This window comes from Trematomus bernacchii, unplaced genomic scaffold (assembly GCF_902827165.1).
Source record: "Trematomus bernacchii unplaced genomic scaffold, fTreBer1.1, whole genome shotgun sequence".
Lineage (NCBI taxonomy): Eukaryota > Metazoa > Chordata > Actinopteri > Perciformes > Nototheniidae > Trematomus > Trematomus bernacchii.
In genome coordinates, this window is record NW_022988098.1 from 5,340,992 (window position 1) to 5,365,038 (window position 24,047).

The following is a 24,047-nucleotide window of genomic DNA, read 5'->3' on the forward strand; positions in this document are numbered from 1 at the left end:
GGAAGTAGGTTTATGAACCGGAAGTATTAGTTGATACATTTGAAAGGAGTTAAAAATAAAACAGCTCCCCTAGCGGACATAAGTGTTACAGTCAATACATTCTTCACCACACACAGATAAAGATTACATGTGGTTTCTCTGAATTGAAGTATTGTAGTTATGACATTTGCATAATTTCATAAACTTCAGAATACACTGTACACAGTTTATTTGAATTTTCATATTTTAAAGGTCAAAACCATACACTGTACATTTTTTATTTTTTTTATTTCTGATTTTAACATTTGCATAATTTCTAATTTACTTTATTAATTTTTTATTAAAAAAAAAAACTTAACCTGTTTCACGCCTTCCCCCCGGTACCGGGCGGATAAACGCGTCATTTGCAGGAAACAACGTCTAAGGAATCTTAATATTGAATAAAACTATGAATGTGTTATATCCATGTAACGGGAAGAAACTCAGCTAACTGATCTTTTTAATTTTTTTTTTCAAAAAAAACCCACAATGCTAGCACTCAGCCTCTGAATTAGCCTCGATCGAAAAAACGGGACCGACAAAGACACATAAACTCACTCAGAACTCCCTTATTACTTATCCTAGATGCACAACCAAACACTATTTTTTGGTGTCCTGGAGACACTGAATCTAACGGTGCCCACCTCAACACTCAGTGATAAACATTCGCGACGCTATCAACGAAAGCGTACATCATCACATGTGGAGCTAAGAAGCTAAACACGTAAATATATCTTACCTTGGTCAAAAGTGGTCTTCAATGGCATTAAAACGATAAAAAAACGATGCTGCAGTTAATCCATAGGTTCATCCTATGTGTCTGTGCCTTCTTTGAAATTATTTCTGATAATCCATAAGCAATACAACTGCGTTTTAGTTTCCAAACTCCAGAAGGAGACATTCCTCCAGTTTAGTTTCGCTTTCCACACGCGAAGCGGCAACATTTTTTCTTTACAATGTGTGTCTATGTAAGTATCCTCCTTCGATTCTATTGGCTCTAACGGTCACAAGGGTATGTCAACCAACCAGATCGAGCAAGGGGGGCCAGAGATAGGTCAAATCCACCCAAATGACCCCAGATGGCCCAGTTTTTGGCTAAATCTCTCTAAAAAGGTCAAATTTCACTTGTTTTGCATCAATCTTGATACAGGGTACTTATTATATGTTGTACTTTGGATTCCTAAAGCTTTTAGTCTACTAACCCATCATCCAAGGGTAGTTTTCACTATCTGTAAAAAATAATTTTTGGACGGACACTATAATTTACAGTTTTTTACTATGTAAAATCTGAATTTTCTTTAAAATAAAAAACATTTATATTGATTCTGACACTTCTACATCCAACTCACAGGTTTATCATTACTTTGAGAAAAGATTATTAATTTAACCCTTTTAGAAGGGAAGATATGGTCATTTGTTCTGGGAATGTCATTTTCGAGCCTGAGACCTGAAAAACAGGCTCAGAGTGGAACAGGTTAAAAAACTTAAAAAAAAATAAAAGAAAAGAATCCCAGATATTGAAGTTAAGTTCGGATGACATAGGATATTTTTTATCAGGACAGAAGGTACTATTCAGTAGATTAGTGATTCATCTTTGATACATTTAATAACTATATCCAACTACTTAAGAAATATGTCACTAAATGACACTAAGTTAAGAGCATTCTCAATGCCAGGCTCAACTGCAGATATTAAGGAGAGGGTAAACATCAGGTCAGATGCTATGACAGCGCCAAAAGATAGACAGAAGACATGGAACAGAATAGAGAAACTGTTCGAGCAGTGGCAAACGAGAGGATTGATTCCAGCAGATGATAAACCTGGACCAACGAAAGCCCATAGAAAAGCAGTAGTTGAATATGAGAATGGAGAATACCTACAACAGCAAGAGGCATGGATCAAAGCTGGACGACCCTCGTGGTATGGACCTGGAAAAAGCGCTATGAACAAAGCTGAAGAAAGAAAAGCTAGAGTTACAAGTCTGTTACTCCATCTAAAATATGCCAGCCAGGGATTGACAACAAGCTTACATTTGGTAGAAGCAGCAGATCTGCCAGTAAATGAAGACACAGCAGAAATAACAGAAGAGGCTCCAGTTATCCAAACTCCAAAGCAGTATCCAAGCCTGACCGAAGTGCCGCCTCCCGACATATCAGAGAACAACCCTTCTCACCAAGCATCAATTCAAGCCCCAAATGTGAAAGAATTGGCGTATGAGGTCAACCAGCTGATGGAAGCAGAACTCATCAGAGAGGAAGAGTTCAAAAGAAGAATGGAAGCAGAACTCATCAGAGAGGAAGAGTTCAAACGAAGAATGGAAGCAGAACTCATCAGAGAGGAAGAGTTCAACAGAAGAATGGAAGCAGAACTCATCAGAATGGAAGCAGAACTCATCAGAAGAATGGAAGAAAGACAAAGACAAGAACAAGAAGAAAGGAAAATATGGGAAAAAGAGCAAGAAGAGAAAAATTACCGAACTGGTTGCTCTCCTGAACCAACACATTCTGCAGATGAAAGATTCCAAGAAATTAAGGAAGAAAGAAAACAACAAATAACTAAAAAATGGGGAGAATCTCAAACAAAACGCCGAACAAATTACTCTCCTGACAAAGACTATTCCAAAGGAGATGAAGATGAAGATGACGACGGCAGTACACAGTTTGTAACCAGTAGACACTCCCCCTACCAAGAACAGTCACAGCAACGACGCAGATTTGCATCTCCCTCAGAGAACAATAGTAGGGACGAATACCCTGGGACATGCCCCAAAGCTGGAAGAACCAAGACCAGTGCACATACCTTCATGCCATTGATAGCGGCTGAGAGAGGAGGATTTGACTACCAACCATGGGCTCACAGGGACATGGAATCATTAGTGGCAAAGCTACCTCCACTCACCCAAGGAGGTCAGAAGTGGGTGAAAGATCTGGAGAAGTACACTGTCCAAGACCACCTGTGCTTGGGAGACATGAGGGCACTGCTTAGACGGATAGAAGGCAGACTAGAGGCAAGAGCAGTAGATTTCTTGGCCAAATGCACCAACTCTCCAGATGACACTTCATTCAACAATATCAGGTCGAGCTATTGGGCTGCTATTCGTAGCATCTACCCGACAACACGCAGTTTACACGCCCTCAACAGCCTGAGAAAAGAACCGGGGGAGGACATGTATACCTTCCTGAAGAGATGTGAAGGAGTGTGGGAGGACTGCACTGGAGAACGACATGACGTTTCTCCGGCTGTCGTAATGTTGTGGAAGAACGCGGTCATTAAAGCCCTTCCCCGATCAGTTCAGGTATGCCTTGAAGCCGTGGTGGGATTAGAAGCTAAACTCCCAGAAGAATGGAAACTACAGCTCATTCACCACGACATGACATACCAGGCAACACAGAGGGAAAATGACGAAGTGATGAAAGCACTAAAACTAAGACTTTTGAAGATACAAGTAGCTGAGAAAGATGCAGAAGCTGAGAAAAATGCAAAAGCTGAGAAAGAGGCCGAAGCTGAGAAAGAGGCCGAAGCTAATAAAAACAAGAAATCGACAAAGCAGATGGCCATACTAGCAGAGAAGGCAGGGCGAACACCTCCAACAGTTCAAACTCAGGAAGAACCAGAGAATCAAATGCAGAACCAACAAAGCGGAGGAGGAAGTTTCAGAGGAAGAAGTCTCCAAAATGGTGGCTGCTACACATGTGGTCAGACGTCACATTGGTCCAATGAATGTCCCACACAACTCCAGCAACAGCAAGCACCTGTGTATCTTCCTACCCAAGTACAGCCACAAGCACCACAGTATCTTCAACAGCAAACACCTGTGTATCTTCCTACCCAAGTACAGCCACAAGCACCACAGTATCTTCAACAGCAAACACCTGTGTATCTTCCTACCCAAGTACAGCCACAAGCACCACAGTATTTTCAACAGCAAACACCTGCATATCCTCTTACCCAAGTACAGCCGCAAGCACAGGTATACCCTCCCATACAACAAAAGGGACAATGGAGAGGAAAGCAACGATCAAGAGGGAGAAGGGATGATGGCTGCTTCATATGTGGTGATTGTAGACATTTGGCCAGAGATTGCCCCACTCAGCAATATCCACCACAATGTAGCCCCTCACAATACAGAGGAGAACCAGTGTTAGATATTAGGAAAATTGAGGCGGAAGCATATGCCAGGTCCATGACGAATATTTCTGTTGGGTCAGGTGATTGGGTGAAAGTAAAAATCCACAAGATTAACTCATTGCAACCTGTATGGAGTGGACCATGGGAAGTTGTAGAACGCACTGCAGATGCACTCCGGATCAGAGTTAACAAAGGAACATGTTGGCACTTTCTTGCAAATTGTGTAGCCGTACCGCCACATTTCCAGAAACGGCACGGCAGTTAGAACTGATTTTGGAAAAACTGGTACAACACAATAAGTAATTGAACATTTTTAGGAAAGGCACCACCAGAGAAAAAACACATTTTTACACTCAAACTATTTCCAAGTCATAGACAAGGAATTTAGATAATATAAACTTAATGTTCACCAAAAGTAATAAGTATAATAGAAAGTAGACATGGGCTTACACTTGAGTCAATTTACATTACTGTGATCTGATTAGTGTCCTCTGCAGGTTTTTACTGTTCTGAGAAACAGTGGGATTACAATATTGGAGAAAGTATGGAGATGTTCTTTCGTAGTGTGGGGAATGTGATGCTTGAAACATGTAAGTATTTCAATTTATAGGAGAAAATGGTTTCTTGAAAGAGTTATGTTGGGTAAATATGTAACAATGGTTGAAGTAATTTTTAGAAGGAGATTTTGTAATAACATTAGTAGACATTAATTGTGTTGTTTAGATGGCATTCAACAACTAAGACAGATAGTATGATTAAAAAAAGACAGAGTGGAAAGGGTTGAATTTTTTTAACCTCAGTGTGCTAGACTTCCTATAGGTAATGCGTCCCGAGACCTGGACTCCCCCTCTGAGTCAGAAAGGCTACGACCCCGACCCTCCAAGCTGACAAAAGACCTAACCCAACAGGAGACTCCTCCTTCTCCATCGAACAGACAGAGAACCAGAGCTGAACCAACAACAACAACAAGACTGCAGCCAGAACTGCAGCCAGAACTAACTCCACCTGTGGCATCCAGAACCAAACGGCATGCTGACATACAGAGAGATACTCATCAGTCCTTCAGACAGGACATGAAGTTCCAAGCTGAGCCACGAGATTTGGCACAAGAGCAAAGTGTGGGACATGAGAGCAGAATCTGCCCTCCATAAAAACAGTAGAGAGACTGTAAAGGAGGAGATGAAATGCAAAGCAGTACAAGAACAGTGGCATGATGTGGGCTGCAGATGTAACCGGGCCAAAGGCTGCCTAAAAGAGTTACAGCCGATGGATTCAAGAGCTGATGGACTGAAGACAGAATCAGAGGAGTTGGCATGGTCGATTGGAAGTGAGGAGGCCGGGGTCACGGCTTGAGAAAACCAGGGGAGGAGAACAGGAAAACGGGAATGAGTGAGTTTACACATAAACACACTTATTCACAAAACGCACATAAAAGTGACCACATTTAAAGAACTTGAATTGACTTAATAAATACGTAAAGACAAAAAGATGTATTAACCAAAGACAAAAAGATGTATTAACCATGAATTAATCAATTGGTAAATTAAAATAGCAGTAAAAAGGAAACTATTAAAGTAAAATGAGAATCATTCTAAAACACACTGAGGGATAAAGGGGGAGACATGATGGAAACATTCACTACACTTTAAGCAGTGGGTGTTTGAGTACAGAGTAGAACTATATTCTTCAATCTTTCCATCATGTTAACAAATTGTTCGTTAAGAGATTCTTATTCATGTGTGAATAAAGTGGTGATTTAATTTGTTACAATATTGATCTACAGATTAAAGGGATAGTTTTAGGAACCACTGTATAAATTCAGACAAATCTTTATTTGTATGGATAATTTTAAAGGGAGAGCTAGGACCAAGCCAAATATAGTATTCCAATCTAAAGTATTGATTTCACCATTGTGGCATAGTTATCACCATAGGAGGGCTTTAAGATGGAAATATGAAATGACTTCTGTTTTAAATCCTTGATGAAGGAGGGAGTAATTGCTGCATGTTCGAACACCCAAGGTTCCACACACTGCTAAGGGGATTAACATTGTTTTTTAAGTAGACCAGAAAAGGGGTTTAAGTGACATTATAAGGAGTTATGAAATGCAGAGCTACACAGATCCTAATAATGTTTTGACTCAAGATAATAGCCACATGTACATAAGTTTCTGAAATAGATATTTTAGACATTTTAATACTAATTAGGTGTAAATAAACTGCAGTAGTAGTACTATAAGGAAGTGAATTTTGTACCAAATTTCAAGAAAGGTGGGAGGCAGAAGTCCCAATGAAAAGTTAGAACCATCTTGAAAATCATAGTTGAAGGAATGGCGCTCCGCATATGACATATTTTTGTAGATAAAGGTTACCCGCCTATGCTGAATTACCTCTGAAAAGACTCTGCAGAGCACGACATGGCCAAAAGACCGAGACCAAATGACCTTTGACCCTGACTGACAGTGTGACAAAAGCACTGTCAATAACTGACTCTGGGGTGTACCTGACCACACTTGACTTGACAACCAGACGGTATGAGTGTGAATGAATGCCGGCATGTGATCAGTGTAACTGCATGATTCTAAAACAATAACTAACCAAGCATGTTTTTGGACTAACACATTATTTTGGAGCTCCAAGGGAAACGAGAGGTTTATAATTCCACAAAAATGGGAAACCGCACATGGGACCCGTTTCTAATCTACTTGATGATATTTTACTCCCACAGGAGTTGGCGTTTTGCAAATGAAAAAACTCAAACTATAATTTGAAGATTCTGTTTCTTTTAGGACTGAAAGATGAAGAGAAAAATGTCTTTACACTGAGGTGTTTACTGTGGAAAGATAATAATAATGGATGTAAAATTGCTATGTCTCTAACCAAAATGTAACTGAAAGTTTTCTTTCCTCCCCATTTCAGGATTTTATTACACATGAGTTCATGTGTAAAAAGGGGGGAGTGTGTATAATGTATAACGTCAACATGGCTGTCAAATTCACAATTTAAATTTTTCTTTTAGGGATTGAAAGAAACCTTCCGCCCCAACCTAGATGTTCAAACTGAGCATTGAATGATAGTTTTAGAATTAACCTGCTCCATATCTGGGGATAAGATACTGTTTGATGAATGTTGACATGTTTCTAAATATTGATTGCATTTTGAACAGGTAACACAGATGCAGAAGCAGTGGCCAAGGGGCTACTGTGAGAGATGTAATTCCAGAATGGAATACCAAAGAAGTTGACTTGTGATAATGAAACAATTTTGTAATATTTTAACAGACATTAGAGTAACTGAGGTTTGAAATATAGAAAGAACATATTACAGTTAAGCTAAAACATAGTAATGTAATGACACAGAATTTAATTTAGACAACATCTTGTAACTAGCCGGGTAAAGAAATAGAAGTAAAAGCCATGGACTTTATTGTTTAGGTCATTATGGGGATATACATTGAATTTATAATAGAAAGACATTTGATGACAGTATGTTGGAATTCTGTATTCATTTTTCAGCTTGATAATAGACGGGTAGAAGCAGTATTGCCAGGTGCAACTGATGGGATTTCTGCACACGAGCCAAGCAGAGAATGACGTACCTTTTATAGGACAGATACACTCAGGAAACCACACTCTGACAGCATTATGACTTCAGTTGTTTTTGAATCCATAATGAAATTGTATTACATAACATTAGTGTGTGTCTTTACCACAAACAGGAATAGTTCATTGTTATATTTAGATTTGAAAAAGATTACAAGGATTTTATTTAGAAACAACACAGATGCTCATCAGACATTTCCGAGCTATTGAAATATGTTATTTAGTTCACCATGAAGATGTTTTATTTTGTTTGTAACATGGCCGAGTATTAAGATTCAGATATCAGCAGGTTCTGAATTATTATTCCTCTGTCCCACAACCAACAAGAATGTGGATGGGGAGAACTATATCTGATATAACCAGCAGAGATTCCTAAATCACACCAGAGACACAGTAAAAGGATGACACAAACAGTCACATAAAAACAGACCGATAGAATAGCGCTAGACATTAGTTGAAAAAGGGATAGTTTTATCCTTCTTATATTTTGTGAAAGAACAAGTGCCTTTACACCAGATACAGTATGAAGATGATATATATGATGTGAAAGGAGGGAGTTCGACGTTTTCCATACCAAGCTAATTGCTGCTATTTTACGAAGTGATATTAATGCTTTAAGCTAGAAGTTATGCACAAATGAAAAACTTTGCATTTATGATGAATATGTATTGTTACTGATTGTATGTTTTTAATATGAGTTATGTACTATGCAAAGTTCAGATGAAGAACTCATTGATTTCAGTATTATGTTCATACCTTAAAGGGTATGAAAGGAGGGATTGTTAAAAAACCAAGCTAATTGCTGCTATTTTGAAAAGTGATATTGAATGTTAAAACTAGAAGTTTAAGCACAAAGGAAAACTTATGTTGAAGACCAACCGAAGTATTTTTTGTATTTTTGATGACTGTTATTTGAACCATTCCATTTTGATAGTATGTTTTTTATATGAGTTATGTACTATGCAAAGTTCAGATGAAGAACTCATTGATTTCAGTATTGTGTTCACACCTTAAAAGGTGTGAAAGGAGGGATTGTTAGAAATTAAAATCAATGTTTTATGGCATAATTTAGTCTAAAACATACCGTCAGTTTAAAAGCAGTTTTATGAAGAACTCATTGATTCCAGTATTGTGTTCACACCTTAAAAGGTGTGAAAGGAGGGATTGTTAGAAATTAAAATCAATGTTGATGTGGCGTAATTTGAATGAAATACACTGTATTTCATTTAAATCTGTTTTATTCTGAAAACCGAAGATTCACATGTGACTTCCGGTTTTTCCGCTGGTGAATTTCGTCATTTCCGGTTAGCATTAGCTTGTGGCGAAATGCTACGTTTTCAAACCGTGAATTTAAGGTGAAATAACGTGATGTTGTACACTAAACACCCTGAGTTTAACACTCATTTATTGACGCTGGAATGAGGTTTATTAGGGAATGTTTAGATGACCACAGACATCAGAGTGATGTAATTTAGCAGCAGAAACCGACAGGATTTGCATTGGACACGCCCCCGTCGACGCCGGCCAATAGGAGAAGACTACAGGTCTTACCCGGGAGACCCAAGAAGGATCTCGCTCTCTCTCTGCCCCCAGCTGACCCAGACGCACGGGACCAACAGCTGGCAGGGGAAAAACCACCAACGAACACATTTCTTTTGTAAACCACCGCATCTTTTGTGTAATTAAATGCTGTTAACTTGTATAAGCTTGCCTTGACTCTTTTCAGTCTCTCCTGCTCTCGGGGTTCAAGAATAACTAACATGAGTTTAAGTGCCGTTTTAGGTTACATTTTTTCGCTCGTGGCTAATTCAGAGGCTGAGTGTTAACATTGTGGGTTTTTTTTGGAAAAAAAAATTAAAAAGATCAGTTAGCTGAGTTTCTTCCCGTTACATGGATATAAAACATTCATAGTTTATTAAATATTAAGATTCCTTAGACGTTGTTTCCTGCAAATGACTCGTTTATCCGCCCGGTACCAGGGGGGCCGTGCGTAACAGGTTAAACTACATATAAATCATGTAATACAGTCAATTACGGAATCAGTGTCTTACACCGCTCTCGCAATTGTTTTACGCTCAGTGTCCGTAAGAGAATTGCTTCTCAACTTATTCTTCCGATTATGGACTATTGTGATGTTGTCTACCAAAATGAACATAAATCAGATCTTGCTCTACTCAACATAGCCTACAATAGACTATGCAGATTTGTTCTTGGTTGTCCTTTTCGTACACATCACTGCACAATGTATAACCAACTTAAATGGCCTTCATTAAATGTAAGAAGACACGCGCATTGGCTCCAGCTGATATTTAAATGCATTTATCTTAACTATCCCCCTTATTTAAAGCAGTATTTTGTACCCTACTCGCCAAATCATCAAGTTAGACACTCGGTCCAGATTTATTTCTCTGTCCCCTCTGCAAAAACATCTATTGGCAGAAGAGCGTTCATGTTCAAAGCCCCAACAGACTGGAATACTCTTGCATCATTGGGTATGTTTGAACATGCATTATCATCTCACTTTGAACTGGTCTGCACTTGTTATTGATGACACTGATATTGATGAAACTGATCTGCTCGACTGTCTCTCAAATTGCAATGATTGTAATGATTGTATGTATTAATAGAATTATACTTAACAGACTGTACGTGGTTTGTCTTGTTTGTCATGTTTTGCTTTTTGTCTTTTTGTTTATGTATGTCTGTAAGTTGTTGCTATTGTCGGGACCCCCTTGAAAACGAGATGGTGCATCTCAAGGGATTTATCCCAATAAATAACATTTCTATAAATATGTGCAATACATTTGTAACACTGGACACATGAAAGTTTCTTTTTTTTTGCCAAAAGTCACGTGAGTGAGTCACGTGACTTTTGGCAGTAATATTCCGCCGTGAGAAGAAAAAGTGTTGTACTTGTAAAAAAAAGTTTTGTAGTTGTAAAAAAAAGTTGTGTACTTGTAAAACCTATGCTGAATTTGTCTCTGAAACATGATTTATTAGAAAATGTTATGTGTTTGTTTGATAGATACGTTTTTTCTTTGCAAAACTAAATGCATTAGTTTGTAGATGGTGTTTTGTATTTGCAAACCACATTGTGTTTGTTAGTGAATCATGAGGCATTTGTAAAACCTGTTTAGTTTGTTTGTGGAGTTATGGCAGGAAATTAGCTCCATACAAGAAGCATGTACGAACTGCGCATGCGTGAGTGGCAATAACTCTCCTTACCAGCAGGCGGCGGTAGTGTGTAAAAGAGGCAACAACCGGAAGACAGACTGCGTGATACACCGAGAGACGAAGAACAGACTGCGTGATACAAACAAACAACAAATAGCGCGTGCGTTCCATTTTCAGTTTTCGGCCGTAAAGGCGTCGGCACCAACACACTCTCACTCCCTAAGCGTGGTCAGGGTCCCGTGGCGTCCAGTTGTGACGCGCCGAGGCTCCTTCAGCTTCATAAACGGACGCAAAGAGCTTTCAACTGATTGCAATGTATTCCCATCGGCGGCGGTATTTGACGCTTAGGGAAGCACAGCATTCGTTTGTGTCGGAGGCTGTTAAAGGCAATGTGAGCGTCCATTCCCATTGGATAACGGAGAATTGTACACCCGGAAGTAAGTATTCCCCTTACTGTCGATTGATTTGACAGTGATATCTCCACTACTCAACAACTCAAAAACACCAGATTATCCTTGTTAATTAAACAACATTGATAGGTTTTAGTGTGTGTACAATGCTTTTGTCACGTTTTCCCCTTCAATTCTGAGAAACAAGTCGTTTTCTATGAGTTTTGGATGGCCGAAGACATTACATTACCCACAATCCTCTGTAGCAACCATAGACTGTATACAAAAATTAAATAATACATTATTCCGAGTGTGCTTGCTTTTCTCTTCAAAAACACCAGATTATCCTTGTTAATTAAACGACATTGATAGGTTTTAGTGTGTGTACAATGCTTTTGTCATGTTTTCCCCTTCAATTCTGAGAAACAAGTCGTTTTCTATGAGTTTTGGATGGCCGAAGACATTACATTACCCACAATCCTCTGTAGCAACCATAGACTGTATAAAAAAATTAAATAATACATTATTCCGAGTGTGCTTGCTTTTCTTTTTGAAAGTCATCACATAACGGCATTGTAATACACGTTTCGGCTGCATTAAATATGACATATCTGCCGTAGTTAACTCTGCCCTGATGACAAGACTTCTAGACAAACAGGAGCTGCCGCCAAAACTGAAAACTTGACGTGGATCTTAAATATATAAGCAATTAAACAACATCTTACATTTCTTTTCACACAATACATCTCCTTGCAGTATCAACACTAATTCGGCTGACTTATATTTGATCCAATTGGTAGATAGGCTGTATTTACGCCCAGGGCTGGACTGGGACAGCAAATCGGCCCTGGCATTTAGACCCAGACCGGCCCAAATCCATAAAACAAACGAATAGTAGCGGTTCCTGACAAGAAGAATAACTCAGTATAATTTTAAAAAACGCTATTATTATCCTTTTTACGTACCAGGGGCAAACAAAACTAATACATACCACAAGTATGTGTAACTATCAATCATTAGAAATTAGACCTTCAAACCCTCTCACAAAGCGAACAGTGACCGAGTACTAATAGGGGGGTCTGGTGGGGTATGCCCCCCACAGAAGATTTTTTTTTTAAATAACCCCTTAAATGATGACTTCTAGTGAATTTAGGGGGGGGGGGACCCTATAGTGCCCTGCCTCCCCTTTCTATGACAACACAATAGAGATAGGACCAGATGAGTCTACAGGATGAGTTGACGGCATCTTTTTTATATACATTGACGCTTTCATTTAATTTTTCCATCCTTTTTTTTAATCGCTGTAATTGTATTGCCTTTTTCATCTGTACACACGACACCTATTGCACGTCTGTCCGTCCTGGGAGAGGGATCCCTTTTCTGTTGCTCTCACAGAGGTTTCTTCCTACTTTCCACTGTTAATTGTGGGGTCTGTTTTGGGGAGTTTTTCCTTGAGCGCTGCAAGGGTCTAAGGACAGAGGATGTCGTACCTGTACACACTGTGAAGCCCTCTGAGACAAATTGTAATTTGTGATATTGGGCTATATAAATAAAATGTGATTGATTGACGCACGCAAGGGGCTATAGTGCAAGTCTTAGGCGGCTGGTTTCTCAGAACCTCACAGAGCACACAGAACTGAAGGAACACAGGCTTAACCAAAAATACTATCCACTGTCTTTATTTTTTTTCCTGAGAATAGGTTTGAAAGAGACAGATTTAAATTTACAAAGAGAGTTGAAGCAACATTTGACCGAAATCCCACATAAATTACAAAAGTACACAACTAGCAAGATATATATACTGTATATATATACTGTACACACAAAGTAACTTATATACTAGACTGAAATAACTGAAATGAATGCTTGTTGTGGAGAGGGGCACTTTGTCCAGCGTCCATTCCTCGGGGTAGGAGTTAGTGTGTGTGTGTGTGTGTGTGTGTGTGTGTCTGTCTGTCTGTCTGTCTGTCTGTCTGTCTGTCTGTCTGTCTGTCTGTGTGTCTGTGTGTCTGTGTGTCTGTTTGCATGTGTGAGTGTAGTTGGGGGGCTTTGGGAGAGTCAAAAAGGATGCAGGTGACCTCTTTGGTCCCTGATAGAGGTCCATACAAATAGGCATTGACATAACAATACCACACAGTTAATGGTCAAAACTACATGTGTGCCTCAATTTTTTTTATCTATTTCTATATTATTCATTCTATATATTGTCAATCAAAACTACCACAAAAAGCTGACTATAAACATTTTGTTCAGGTCCCAAAAGACCACTGTTGCCCTTATAAACACATAAGTAAATAAACTAAACAAAACAAGCTGCCAGCTGACAGTAATTGTTCATGAATGGTGGTTAACAAAATAATTACATTCTTTCAATGAGACAACGTATCAGAGTCCCATTAAGCTATATTTTAACTTGCCAGGGAAAACCTAAAAAAGCCAGCTTACTAGCTTGTAGGCTAACGAATGTTTCTCTTATAATATTTGTCTTATTAGTGCTTCATCAAGGGGATATTAATGGGTTCCAGAACTACAGAGTATCATAACCTTAATAATAATCTTTTCCTAATTTTCTTAGCTTCTGCTTACCGCGAGTTCTCCTCCCTCTCCTCACTCGCGCTGATCTCTCTCCCTCTCATCTTCTTCCTCACCACCAATATCGGCCACGGGTACTAAACATGTCGGTTATTTTGACACAAGCGGCAGCATCAGCACGAAGGGCCTGCTTTTTTCTTGCCCGCAATTTTTCTGCTCCCCCTTTTCGCTTGGCCTTCGTCTTCGCCTTCGCCTTCTCCATTTCTAACTCGAACTTTTTTTTTTCTCGAAAAAAAAGGCAGTTTGGCTTCAACGGCCGGCTCACCTCCTGGGGGCGTGATTTAATGATGCACACCCACACCGAGCGGCCCAAAGGGGGAGGTGATTAAAGATTTGATTGGGCCGGCCCAGTGTCAATTACTAAAAACATTTAAACAGAGGGCCAATCTACCCGTCTTATGGGCCGTGACTTCAGAAAAAAAAAAAAAATTACGTGTCGGCCCAAAAGGCACGTCGGCCCACCGGGAAAATGCCCGGTATGCCAGATGGCCAGTCCAGCCCTGTTTACGCCATAACGGTGCACAGCTGATAGAAAGGGACACCTACTGGTTAAAGCACGTTATTGCATTTTATAATTGTATTATTAGATATTAATAGGAGGATGTGCAAAACAGACAAACTAATAAGGCTTTATTTAAACATTAAAGAATACTTTAGGTTAAGGTCTTATTTTGAATAAGAAAAAAGCTTTGGGGGTATAGAAGATGAATATGGAGGGATGAAACCCTCTTTGATGGTCACACATGCAGAGCACACAGCACACACAGTGAAATTTGTATCAACAGATAAATATTAAGCCTGACAAAGTACTTAACGTCTAATATATTGCTTTCCTGCCATGTTAACTATGTTTAAGCACTTATTTTAACTGATATTATACACAGTGGCGACTGGTCATTAGGGGCAGGTGAGGCACAGCCCCACCTAGTGTCAGCAGAAAGTATTACACATAATGATTACAAAAAATGCAAAGAGATGCAAAAAAAGAAATAAAAAAATATATAAAATATATTTTAAGGTCTTGTTTAATCATCTGATTCGTCTGTACATTGCTGTTTTAGTCTGTGTTCTTCTAATTAGTATCTACAGTGCCGTTTTGAGCCATATGGGACAAAACCTGAACATGCCCCTCCCTCTCACTGTCAAAGTGAACGGTGACTGTAAAAACTACACTGCGCATGCTCCGAGTATTTTTCAATGTAATGTGTGTGGCAAAATAAAAAAGAGCAGAGGGGCACAGAGTTGCCATCCCCACCATACGTCATCTCACATCATTCAGAGCTGATTGGCTGTAAGTACGTGTGCCGCGAAAAGTGTGCTGTGTGAAGAGGAGACGAGAGAGCTGCAGTGACGCGTCCTAAAACCAGGAAGTAAGCTGCAAAAAAGCAATGAGGTTTCTCCATAGGATTTTAGAAAATAGCTCGAAATAAGATCTGTGGGAAACGTACCTGTTAGATAAATGCACGTTTTGTTCAGCCGGATAACATCCACATGTCTACCCTACTTTTATGATTTTTTTATCATAAATCTATCGATTAGATTTATGATAGACTTTTGAAACTACAAGAAGATACATTACATTACATTTTTTGGGTATCCTTTTGTTGAACTGTCTGTTTAAAATTAATCGAAGCATCAGACAAAAAAAGCTTTTGAAAATAATATTATATTTTGGTTTAGGTCAAAATATAATATTTGTAAACCTGAAGAGTCAGTGCCAGTGCCTCACCAGCCATGAACCTCACTGCACGTCACTGCAGAAGCTTATATATAGACATCTAAGTTTTTTGTGCCCCACCACTTTTGTACATATAAAAACGCCACTAACACACATACATTATACTCTTATAAGATGTATGTAGATAGTATAAGAAATGTGTAGAATATGACAATGTAATGGTGGAGGTACACACATATTGATAGATGTCTTGTAATGCACTGTTGAGGAACCTGCGACCCAAGTGTTTCATTCATTGCATAACTACACCGTAGTTGTGTATAATATGATATGTGTAGTGATCACTGATTAATACACTGGGTTACATAATCCAATCATGGAACTACAGGTTGGGGGTATTGTTTCCGCACGGACGCATATGTTGACGGTACCTACTGTGTACCTACTGTGGGTCCTTCTCAGGTCGACTATTTTCATTTCCTCGGTCCTCGGTCCTCGGTATCACCGGAAGTTGATTTGTCTGCGCCATCTTGAGTAGCGTCCCATGGCTCTTATTTCTGCCGGAGGACCGAGGATCGAGGAGCGAGGAGCGAGGAGCGATAATGGAGGAGCGATAACCGAGGAACCACCAGACCATCCTCCGGTGAAATCCTCAGATACTCTCCCCGCCCCCTTACTGTGTATCGCTCACTGATTGGACGATGCAGCGCATGCACTGATCTGATGCTTCTTGACATGAGAGCAGTTTCCCAGCGGAGTGAAGAAAACACATGAAACTCACGGGACTCACTCCTCAGTTTATACTGTGTTTTGTTTCAATGAATGCATCATTCAGTTACAAATATGTGATATATCTGAACAACAAAGTGGTCAAAAATTATTTTATTCATTTATTGGAAACATTTTCATGATCGCTTTTTCGTTTTACATTTTCATTTATTGTCATTTCCATTCAGTCAGTCATTAAGTGCTATTTAACATGTTAATTTGCTACATATCCACACAAACAAAGTGTGCAATCCAATGATTAATGAATGTTAATCTAACTGGGTTTTGATAGATAACATATCTCTTTTTCTTCTCTGAATTATTTTTATTTCTATTGTGCACTCTAATCAATATTAATCCAACTATTGTTCGTTTATACATTTTAAGAATGGCGTTTATCTTTTTTGAGAATGAGTTCTTATTTGATTTGATGTATTTGGGTCTACAACAGATGATACAAATGTTTGTGTCAGTAAATGTGTAGAGGCGGGGGTGTTTGTGAAAATAACGGGGACAGAGCTGCTGTCAGACGAACAGCTGTGCGGCGTCATCACAAACGGACGTCGCTTCACGTGACGCTCCGGAGGAAAGGACGTCCCATTGCTCTTAAAACTCATTTCCCTGCTTCTCGTGGTTTCCTTGCGTCTCTCCATGCTTCCCTGGTGGGAGGGACTAAACGCAGGGAAACGACGCAAGTGAGGGACGCAAGGATTCCATTTAATCGACCTGAGAAGGACCCATAGTGTCCTCCCTTTCACTTTCTCTTCTCTTCTCGAGCTGCGACCCGACAGCATGTCAATTTCTGCTGCTCAATAAAGTGAGATTTGCACCTTCGATGCACCGCCTCCGACTCCCTTCTCTCGGCACTACATTGGTGACCCTGACATAAGTCTCGCGAAGGTTCCGAGACTGAACCGAACACGGCAAAAAACTCTTGTTTTCTCGAAATGCCGGAGATTTTTGGAGACCTCCGTGGCTGCCACGTGCGCACAGACTGAGGCTCGGTGCGCCCCACGGAATGGCTGAGGACGTCGCTCACCATTCCCGCTTCGTCTCGGCGCTGGAGGGCAGCAGGCCTTCCTGCTACGAGGAGACGATGCACGACCTGCTAGGTATGGAGGGACCCGACTTCTGCCTCGTGGAGCTGGTTCTTCGGGGCATGCGGCTGCATGTCCAGGCTGCACTAGCTAACTCGGCTAGTGTTGAGCCCCGCGCTTTGACCGAAGATGCTGGCCGGTTCCTCCTGGCCGCCCCGCGGTTTACCCCTGAGGGTATATATATATATTAGTACATAAATAAAAAGTGTGTGTGTGTGTGTGTGTGTGTGTGTGTGGATGTGTGTGGGTGTGTGTGTGTGTGTGTGTGTGTGGTGTGTGTGTGTGTGGTGTGTGTGTGTGTGTGTGTGTGTGTGTGTGTGTGTGTGTGTGTGTGTGTGTGTGTGTGTGTGTGTGTGTGTGTGTGTGTGTGATGTGTGTGTTGTGTGTGTGTGTGGTGTGTGTGTGTGTGTGTGTGTGTGTGTGTGTGTGTTGTGTGTGTGTGTGTGTGTGTGTGTGTGTGTGTGTGTGTGTGTGTGTGTGTGTGTGTGTGTGTGTGTGTGTGTGTGTGTGTCAGGATGTTTGTTTTTAAATTTGGAGAACATCTATAGGTAACTATAACCACAGTATTGACTGGTTCTCTGCCCACTCAGGTGACGATGGTTCATTCTGCTGAGGCCATCGCTGTGCTGCAGAGGCTGACCAGGGAGCATCCTTACAGGATGGCCTGGAAGAGCATCTTCCGTTCAGGCAAAGTTTCTGAAACCACCATGTGTGGGGTCTGCCTGCAGCCCACCCCCCTGCTGCTGTGCAACTTCACCGACCTTCGTACAGACGAGCCTTGGTTCTGCTTCAAGCCAAAGAAACTGAGCTGTGAAACCAGGTTCCGTCAATTGAGTGTGAACTTTAAAAAAATCCGCTTTCTCAACCCCAAGGAGGATCTGCTCTTTCGAAAGTAAGGGGACAAGGAGAAAAGGTGTCAAAATTATGTCTATGTTGCCTTAGACTTTCATTCCCTTAATATGTAGCAGAGGGAGGCTCCATTTGTGGCACAAATATGTCTAATTGTATAGAAGTCTATGTGAAAAGGATTACTAATTTTCACTTAATTGTTTTACCTCTCTGGTCGTAAAAAGCATTAGTTTGTAATTTTTCATCATCAATAGAATATTTTATTTACAATGAGATTTTATTTTTGACCTCTTTTTAAATTAGAATAAATGTCTGTTCAATTGAAATTGTAGGTACATTTAAGTTGTACTTGTTTTAAGCCATACATTAATCTTGATAACATTTTACCATTAGCCGGCTGAACATGGTCCCTGGCACATGTAATACATAGGGTCTTACATCAAATAGTGAAATCCACTGTGCGCACAATGAGACGTGCATGTCTGCACACTGTGATATTTCCACGGCTCACTGTCTGTAAATATCATAGGTATGGGATTGCATAAGAGAGTAAGCCTGCACAGGTTAATTAAAGGTTTAGACCAGTGACCATCAACTGGCGGCCCGCGGGCCAAAACATTCTCATCCGGCACGCGCTGTGGCGCGGGACAGTAACCTGCGTACTGCGTAGCCTTCGCTGCCCTGAAAAATAAGTGATCCTTCGTTAGCGTGAACAGTCTGCTTTATGTGCTCCGCAGTAGCCCCGCTGAAAGGCTCTGGCAAGTTCACAGTACTTTAGCGTGCTCCGCAAGCACCCCCCCAACAGAGTCCAACAAAGAGGCAGCTGTCCTGAAGAAGTGACTCTTCGTTAGCGTCACTAGCCAACCCCCAAATGTCCGTGTGGAACAATACCCCCAACCCATAGATCCGTGGGTGAATAATGTCAATCACCACATTACACACATCCCTTCACATTTACATTTTAATTTACATTAAAGTATTTCGTGAGGCCTTCTAAAATGTTTTAAATATAATTAGGGTTGTAGTTGAAGTTTGTAAATTGCGTTGCCTGGCAACGCAATCGCACAACGTCACGTCCGTTAATTCCACCTCCACACACATGGATTAACATCGATTTAATACATTAATGTAGCCTTTGTTTCTGCTAAAAGAGGTGTCGACCAGCTAGGGCAACAAGAAAATCGGCGAAATCGAGTGTGATGATTAAAAAATCAATTAAAAACATCTAATTTTGACAATAAAAACCGACCAATAGGCGCGGTAGACCATTTGCTTGGCACTTCCGGGTATTTCTCCACTGGTTGGGCCATGTTAACAATACCGTGTAACTGTCACGTTTGAAGGGACGAAACCGTGACATATTCACGTCTCGCCGTGATACCGGGTTGCAACCATCATAGGTGTGGTGATGGGATGGCAGATGAAAGTGGTTTTCTCTCTCTCATGCTTTTGTGTTATACCTGTTTTGTACTTCAGTAATGAACGAGATCATACCGTACAGGAGGAAGGAATGCCGTACTCCTATCTGACTTTTTTTCTCCTCCATGTGACAGTTTGGCTTTCTCTGTGCTCAGAACAGGAGAAAAACCATTGAACAGGCCATGCCTTTGATCAATAATCTGACTATGCGGCTCAAAGTGCTTTACATAATTGCAGACACTTCTAGACTAGTGCAAACGCGCCACAACTAACCATACTATTTCCATTGGCAATAATAACGAAAGGAATGTGTTGGGAAAATACAGAATGTACTCTTCTAATATCCACTGTTGTCTAGCGGGTGTAACTCAAATACAAGATGTCGTTATTTATATATTATCTTCATTATTTGTTAACACCACACACTTGTAATGGGTTGTTTCCGGTAATTGTCACATGGGTGTATAGAAGTATTAAACAGTGCAGCTTTAATGTTAGTCACACATTTGTATTTAAGAGTTGTGTGATATAGCAGTTTCTAATTATTTTTCTAGTTTTAAATTAATTAAATCATTTTAAATGTATGTGCTTGTTTTGATAGTGTTGTTCTGTTTGTAATAAGTATTTTATTATGTGTGCTTTCCTTCAGGTCTGTCAACATGAAAGTCTACATTAAGGCTTCAGGACCTGCCTTTGTCAGCGTGGTTCCAAAAAAAGAAGGTAAAGTTTGATTTTCACCTCTGCAATAGGTCGCACTGAGATCGCACCCCGCTCCAAAAGAAGAATCTATGAAAATGCAATCTGTGATCTTGTTGCAGCAAAGTCTGTGCTGTTAACCGGGCCAAAGTTACTAGAAATGTTTTTTTTTCAATGAATGAATTTTATAAAATGCAACAAAGTTACTAAAACGAATACCAACAAATATTCAGAAATAAAATAAAAACTAGGTTTGGCTCCATTAATAATGTTTTTAATAGCTCAAATTGCATTTAGGTTCATAGGTTCGAACTACACTTCTACGAACTACACTAAAATGGTCTGGTTTCAGACAGAGGGTGAAAAGAGGTGCTGCAGCACAGGCAATATGAGAAAAATAAAGAGCTTTTTGAACATTAAAGCATGGAGACATGTCACATTAGACTAGAGGCACTACACTGTAAAATATTACCATGATTTCACAATATTTAGCTGTAATATTTTACAATAAATTACTGTTTTACCACTTTACAGTCTTTACCTGTAATGTTCACAATATAATACTGTAATTTCGAATTTCACAGTTAAATCAATGCAGGCACAGTTAATTACTGTAAATGTACAGGATAAATTATTACCAGGATTTCACAACATGTTACTGTATTATTTCATAGTAAAATACTGTATTCAGACCATCCTCTGTGATAACACAACACATTAAGTGATTTTCTTGCTTTTATCGCTCTTGCTTGGCTTTACATACTAATTTCTTTCTTTGTTGCAGGTTTTACTTAAATTGAAAGGGGCATGTGCCTTAAAATAAACGAGGCAACATATAAATCTATGTAAATTGAAATTGTTGTCTTGGCTTATTGTTTTCAGGTGCTTCCTGGGCATTAATCCTGAGACGGGCTTGAAAGCCAAAAAGAGGCATGGCAATTTAAACCCCCATGTCAGCACATTCTTCAGAAAAATGGTTGACTTTGAGTGGATGTCTGTGTAGACATGTGTTACGTGCTCCCCTCCTTGTTTTCTGCCCCTGGCTCCGCCTCTGCCCAGGTGCACCTGGTCTGCCCCTGGCTCCGCCTCTGCCCAGGTGTTCCAAATTCCACTCAGCCGTGTATATATAAAGAGAAGCTGGAGGAGAAGGATGTCTCGCCTATCCTAACGCCGGGAGACACTCTCCTTAGAATACCTCTTTGCCATTTTGAGCTGTAGGCCATATTTTTGCAGATGTGTTTATGTTTAGCCTGGAGGACCTGGTAGTCCAGTTTTCGCTGCTTTATTTTGTTTCCCATAGGGTTTATATTTGAATTCTGGTTAGGGGGGGAGCTCTGGGTCCTACGGTCCGTGGTGTGTCTGGCTCGGGTTCCGCTTCCGTTTCGCTTGTGTGAGCAAATGGCTGATTATCAATAAATGCTTGTTACCAAGTACCGGTTATTGCATGTATTCTTTCATGTTGCGGGTCTCAGCACGAGCCACTACCGCGGAGTAGAGGTTGGGGCCGTAACAACATGTCCAAGACACTGTGAAATGTACTTTGCACTTCAATGGAATAATACAAAGTTAAAATGGGCATTTGCTTTGTTTTTCTTTGTTGATTGAGCTGATTGAATTGTGTAGTTATGGTAAAATCCCAGTTAACTAGTCAAGTTTACAATATATTATCATATTATTTACATTTTTATATTTACAGTAAATTACTGGCTACTGTGTTGCATTACTTCTACAGTAAAAGTGTGAAGATAATAACTAATTACTGTAATTTAGGTACAGCAAGGTACCATAATACCACAGCTCTGTACTGCTATATCACAGTAATTCCATGGGCATGGCAACTGTAAAGTCACAGTATTTAGTTGTACTTTTATTCTAATTTACTGTAAAATATCTACAGTAAATTACTGTGAAATATTTACAATCAATTACTGTGAAATATTTACAGTAAATTACTGTGAAATCCATGCAACTAGTAGCCAGTAATTTACTGTAATTTTACAGCCAAACATTTTACAGTGTACATACTGATATGAACCTAAAAATTAGCAGAATATGTTCCTCTAATGAAACCGTTTTCCTTTAACTTCCTCTCAGATCAACCAGAGGCGAAGAGCCTCATCGGGACACCCGGACCCAGCGGCCATTACTACAAGGGTGTGTGGAGGGCAGTAGGCAGCCCCATAGTTCGCCAGTTTGACAACCCTGCCACCAGAGAGTGTCTGAAGGCCAAGAAACTCCACCTTTACGGAGATTCCACCATCAGGCAGTGGTTTCAATTCTTAAGCCAAAAGATATCAGGTAGTTAGTGATCCACATGAAGTCCTGGCAAAAGTTGCGGCTACATTTAATAATAAAAGCTTTATTTATATAGCACTTTTCACATGCAGCTCAAAGTGCTTTACAAAATGACACATCAGATTATTTGTTAAGAACTTTACAGACCTGTACATGCAGCAAAATATAACATTTGATCAGGTTAAGAGACACAAGGAGGTAAAATGTATGATAATAAAAATAAATAATGGTTTCTCTCTGACAGATAATACACAAGACAACTGAGTCGATGCAACAATATAAAATATAAAACCTCATAAAACAAAGTGAACAACAGAAATAAAAATAAAAATAAATTATAAAATAAATAAAACAATATAAAGGTGGGTAAATAATAAAAACTAAAAGAACATTTAAAGTGGGGAGTTGCTAATAAAAAGCTAATCTAAAAAGATGTGTCTTGAATTATTCACATATCTTTTCTGTCTGTGTACTTTTAGGTCAGTTCAACCTTCACGTGGATGTGAATGCTGGCCCCATGATGGCCGTGGACCATGCGGACAACATTCTGATGACGTGGCGCTGCCACACCCCCCCTCTCGATACCCGCACGGTGCTGGTCAGACAGCTGCGCTACATCGCCAACGAACTCGATGGCTTGGTTGGAGGCGCAGACACTGTTGTGGTTATTGGCGTCTGGGCACACTTCGGCCCATTACCAATAGAGATTTACATCCGGAGGATGCTGAGCATCCGCAGTGCGGTGCAGCAGCTGCTGGACCGCGCCCCGAACACCGTGGTCATCATGCGGAGCGGAGCCCTCAGAGAACAGAACCTTTATATATCGCAATCATACAGCGACTGGTACTCCATGCAGATTGATCGTGTGCTCGGATCCCTGTTCAAAGGAGTGAATGTTCACTGGGTCGATGCCTGGGAGATGGTTCTTGCCAATGACTTGGGTCACAACATCCACCCGCTAACTCCCATTATTAAGAATATGGTGGACGTTCTGTTGACCCACGTATGCCCCATAAAGGGTTGATCGATTTCTGTTCATTTATACAAATTAGGAACACAATGATTCAATGATTCGTCAGACTATTCTAATTCAATCAGTGGGTTAAACACATGAATCCTCAGTAATAATATGATACATTTCATTTATAAAACACATTTTTTTTAAAGTTATAGTAATACAAAATACTTTTAATATTGGCACGACATCACATCCATTTACACGTTTTGGGCTAACCTTTCAAAATTGCGAAGTTGGAAAATGTCACATGACTATGAGCTCATAGGATATGTATTGAACTGGTGAATACTTCATTTGAAGTAAGACATGGATTTATGTTTTAACG

General features: G+C 40.0%; 1 protein-coding gene across 1 annotated transcript in view; it reads left to right on the forward strand.

Moving 5' to 3' along the window:
* LOC117475620 (NXPE family member 3-like) overlaps positions 1 to 23,838 on the forward strand; it is a 96,101-nt gene extending 72,263 nt beyond the window's left edge. The window contains exons 4-7 of the mRNA XM_034121930.1: positions 18,036 to 18,337; positions 20,363 to 20,433; positions 22,504 to 22,707; positions 23,184 to 23,838. Coding sequence (XP_033977821.1) covers positions 18,036 to 18,337; positions 20,363 to 20,433; positions 22,504 to 22,707; positions 23,184 to 23,728 — 1,122 coding nt within the window. The 3' untranslated portion in view covers positions 23,729 to 23,838. The remainder of the gene's footprint in view (positions 1 to 18,035; positions 18,338 to 20,362; positions 20,434 to 22,503; positions 22,708 to 23,183) is intronic.
* Positions 23,839 to 24,047: the final 209 nt, after the last annotated feature.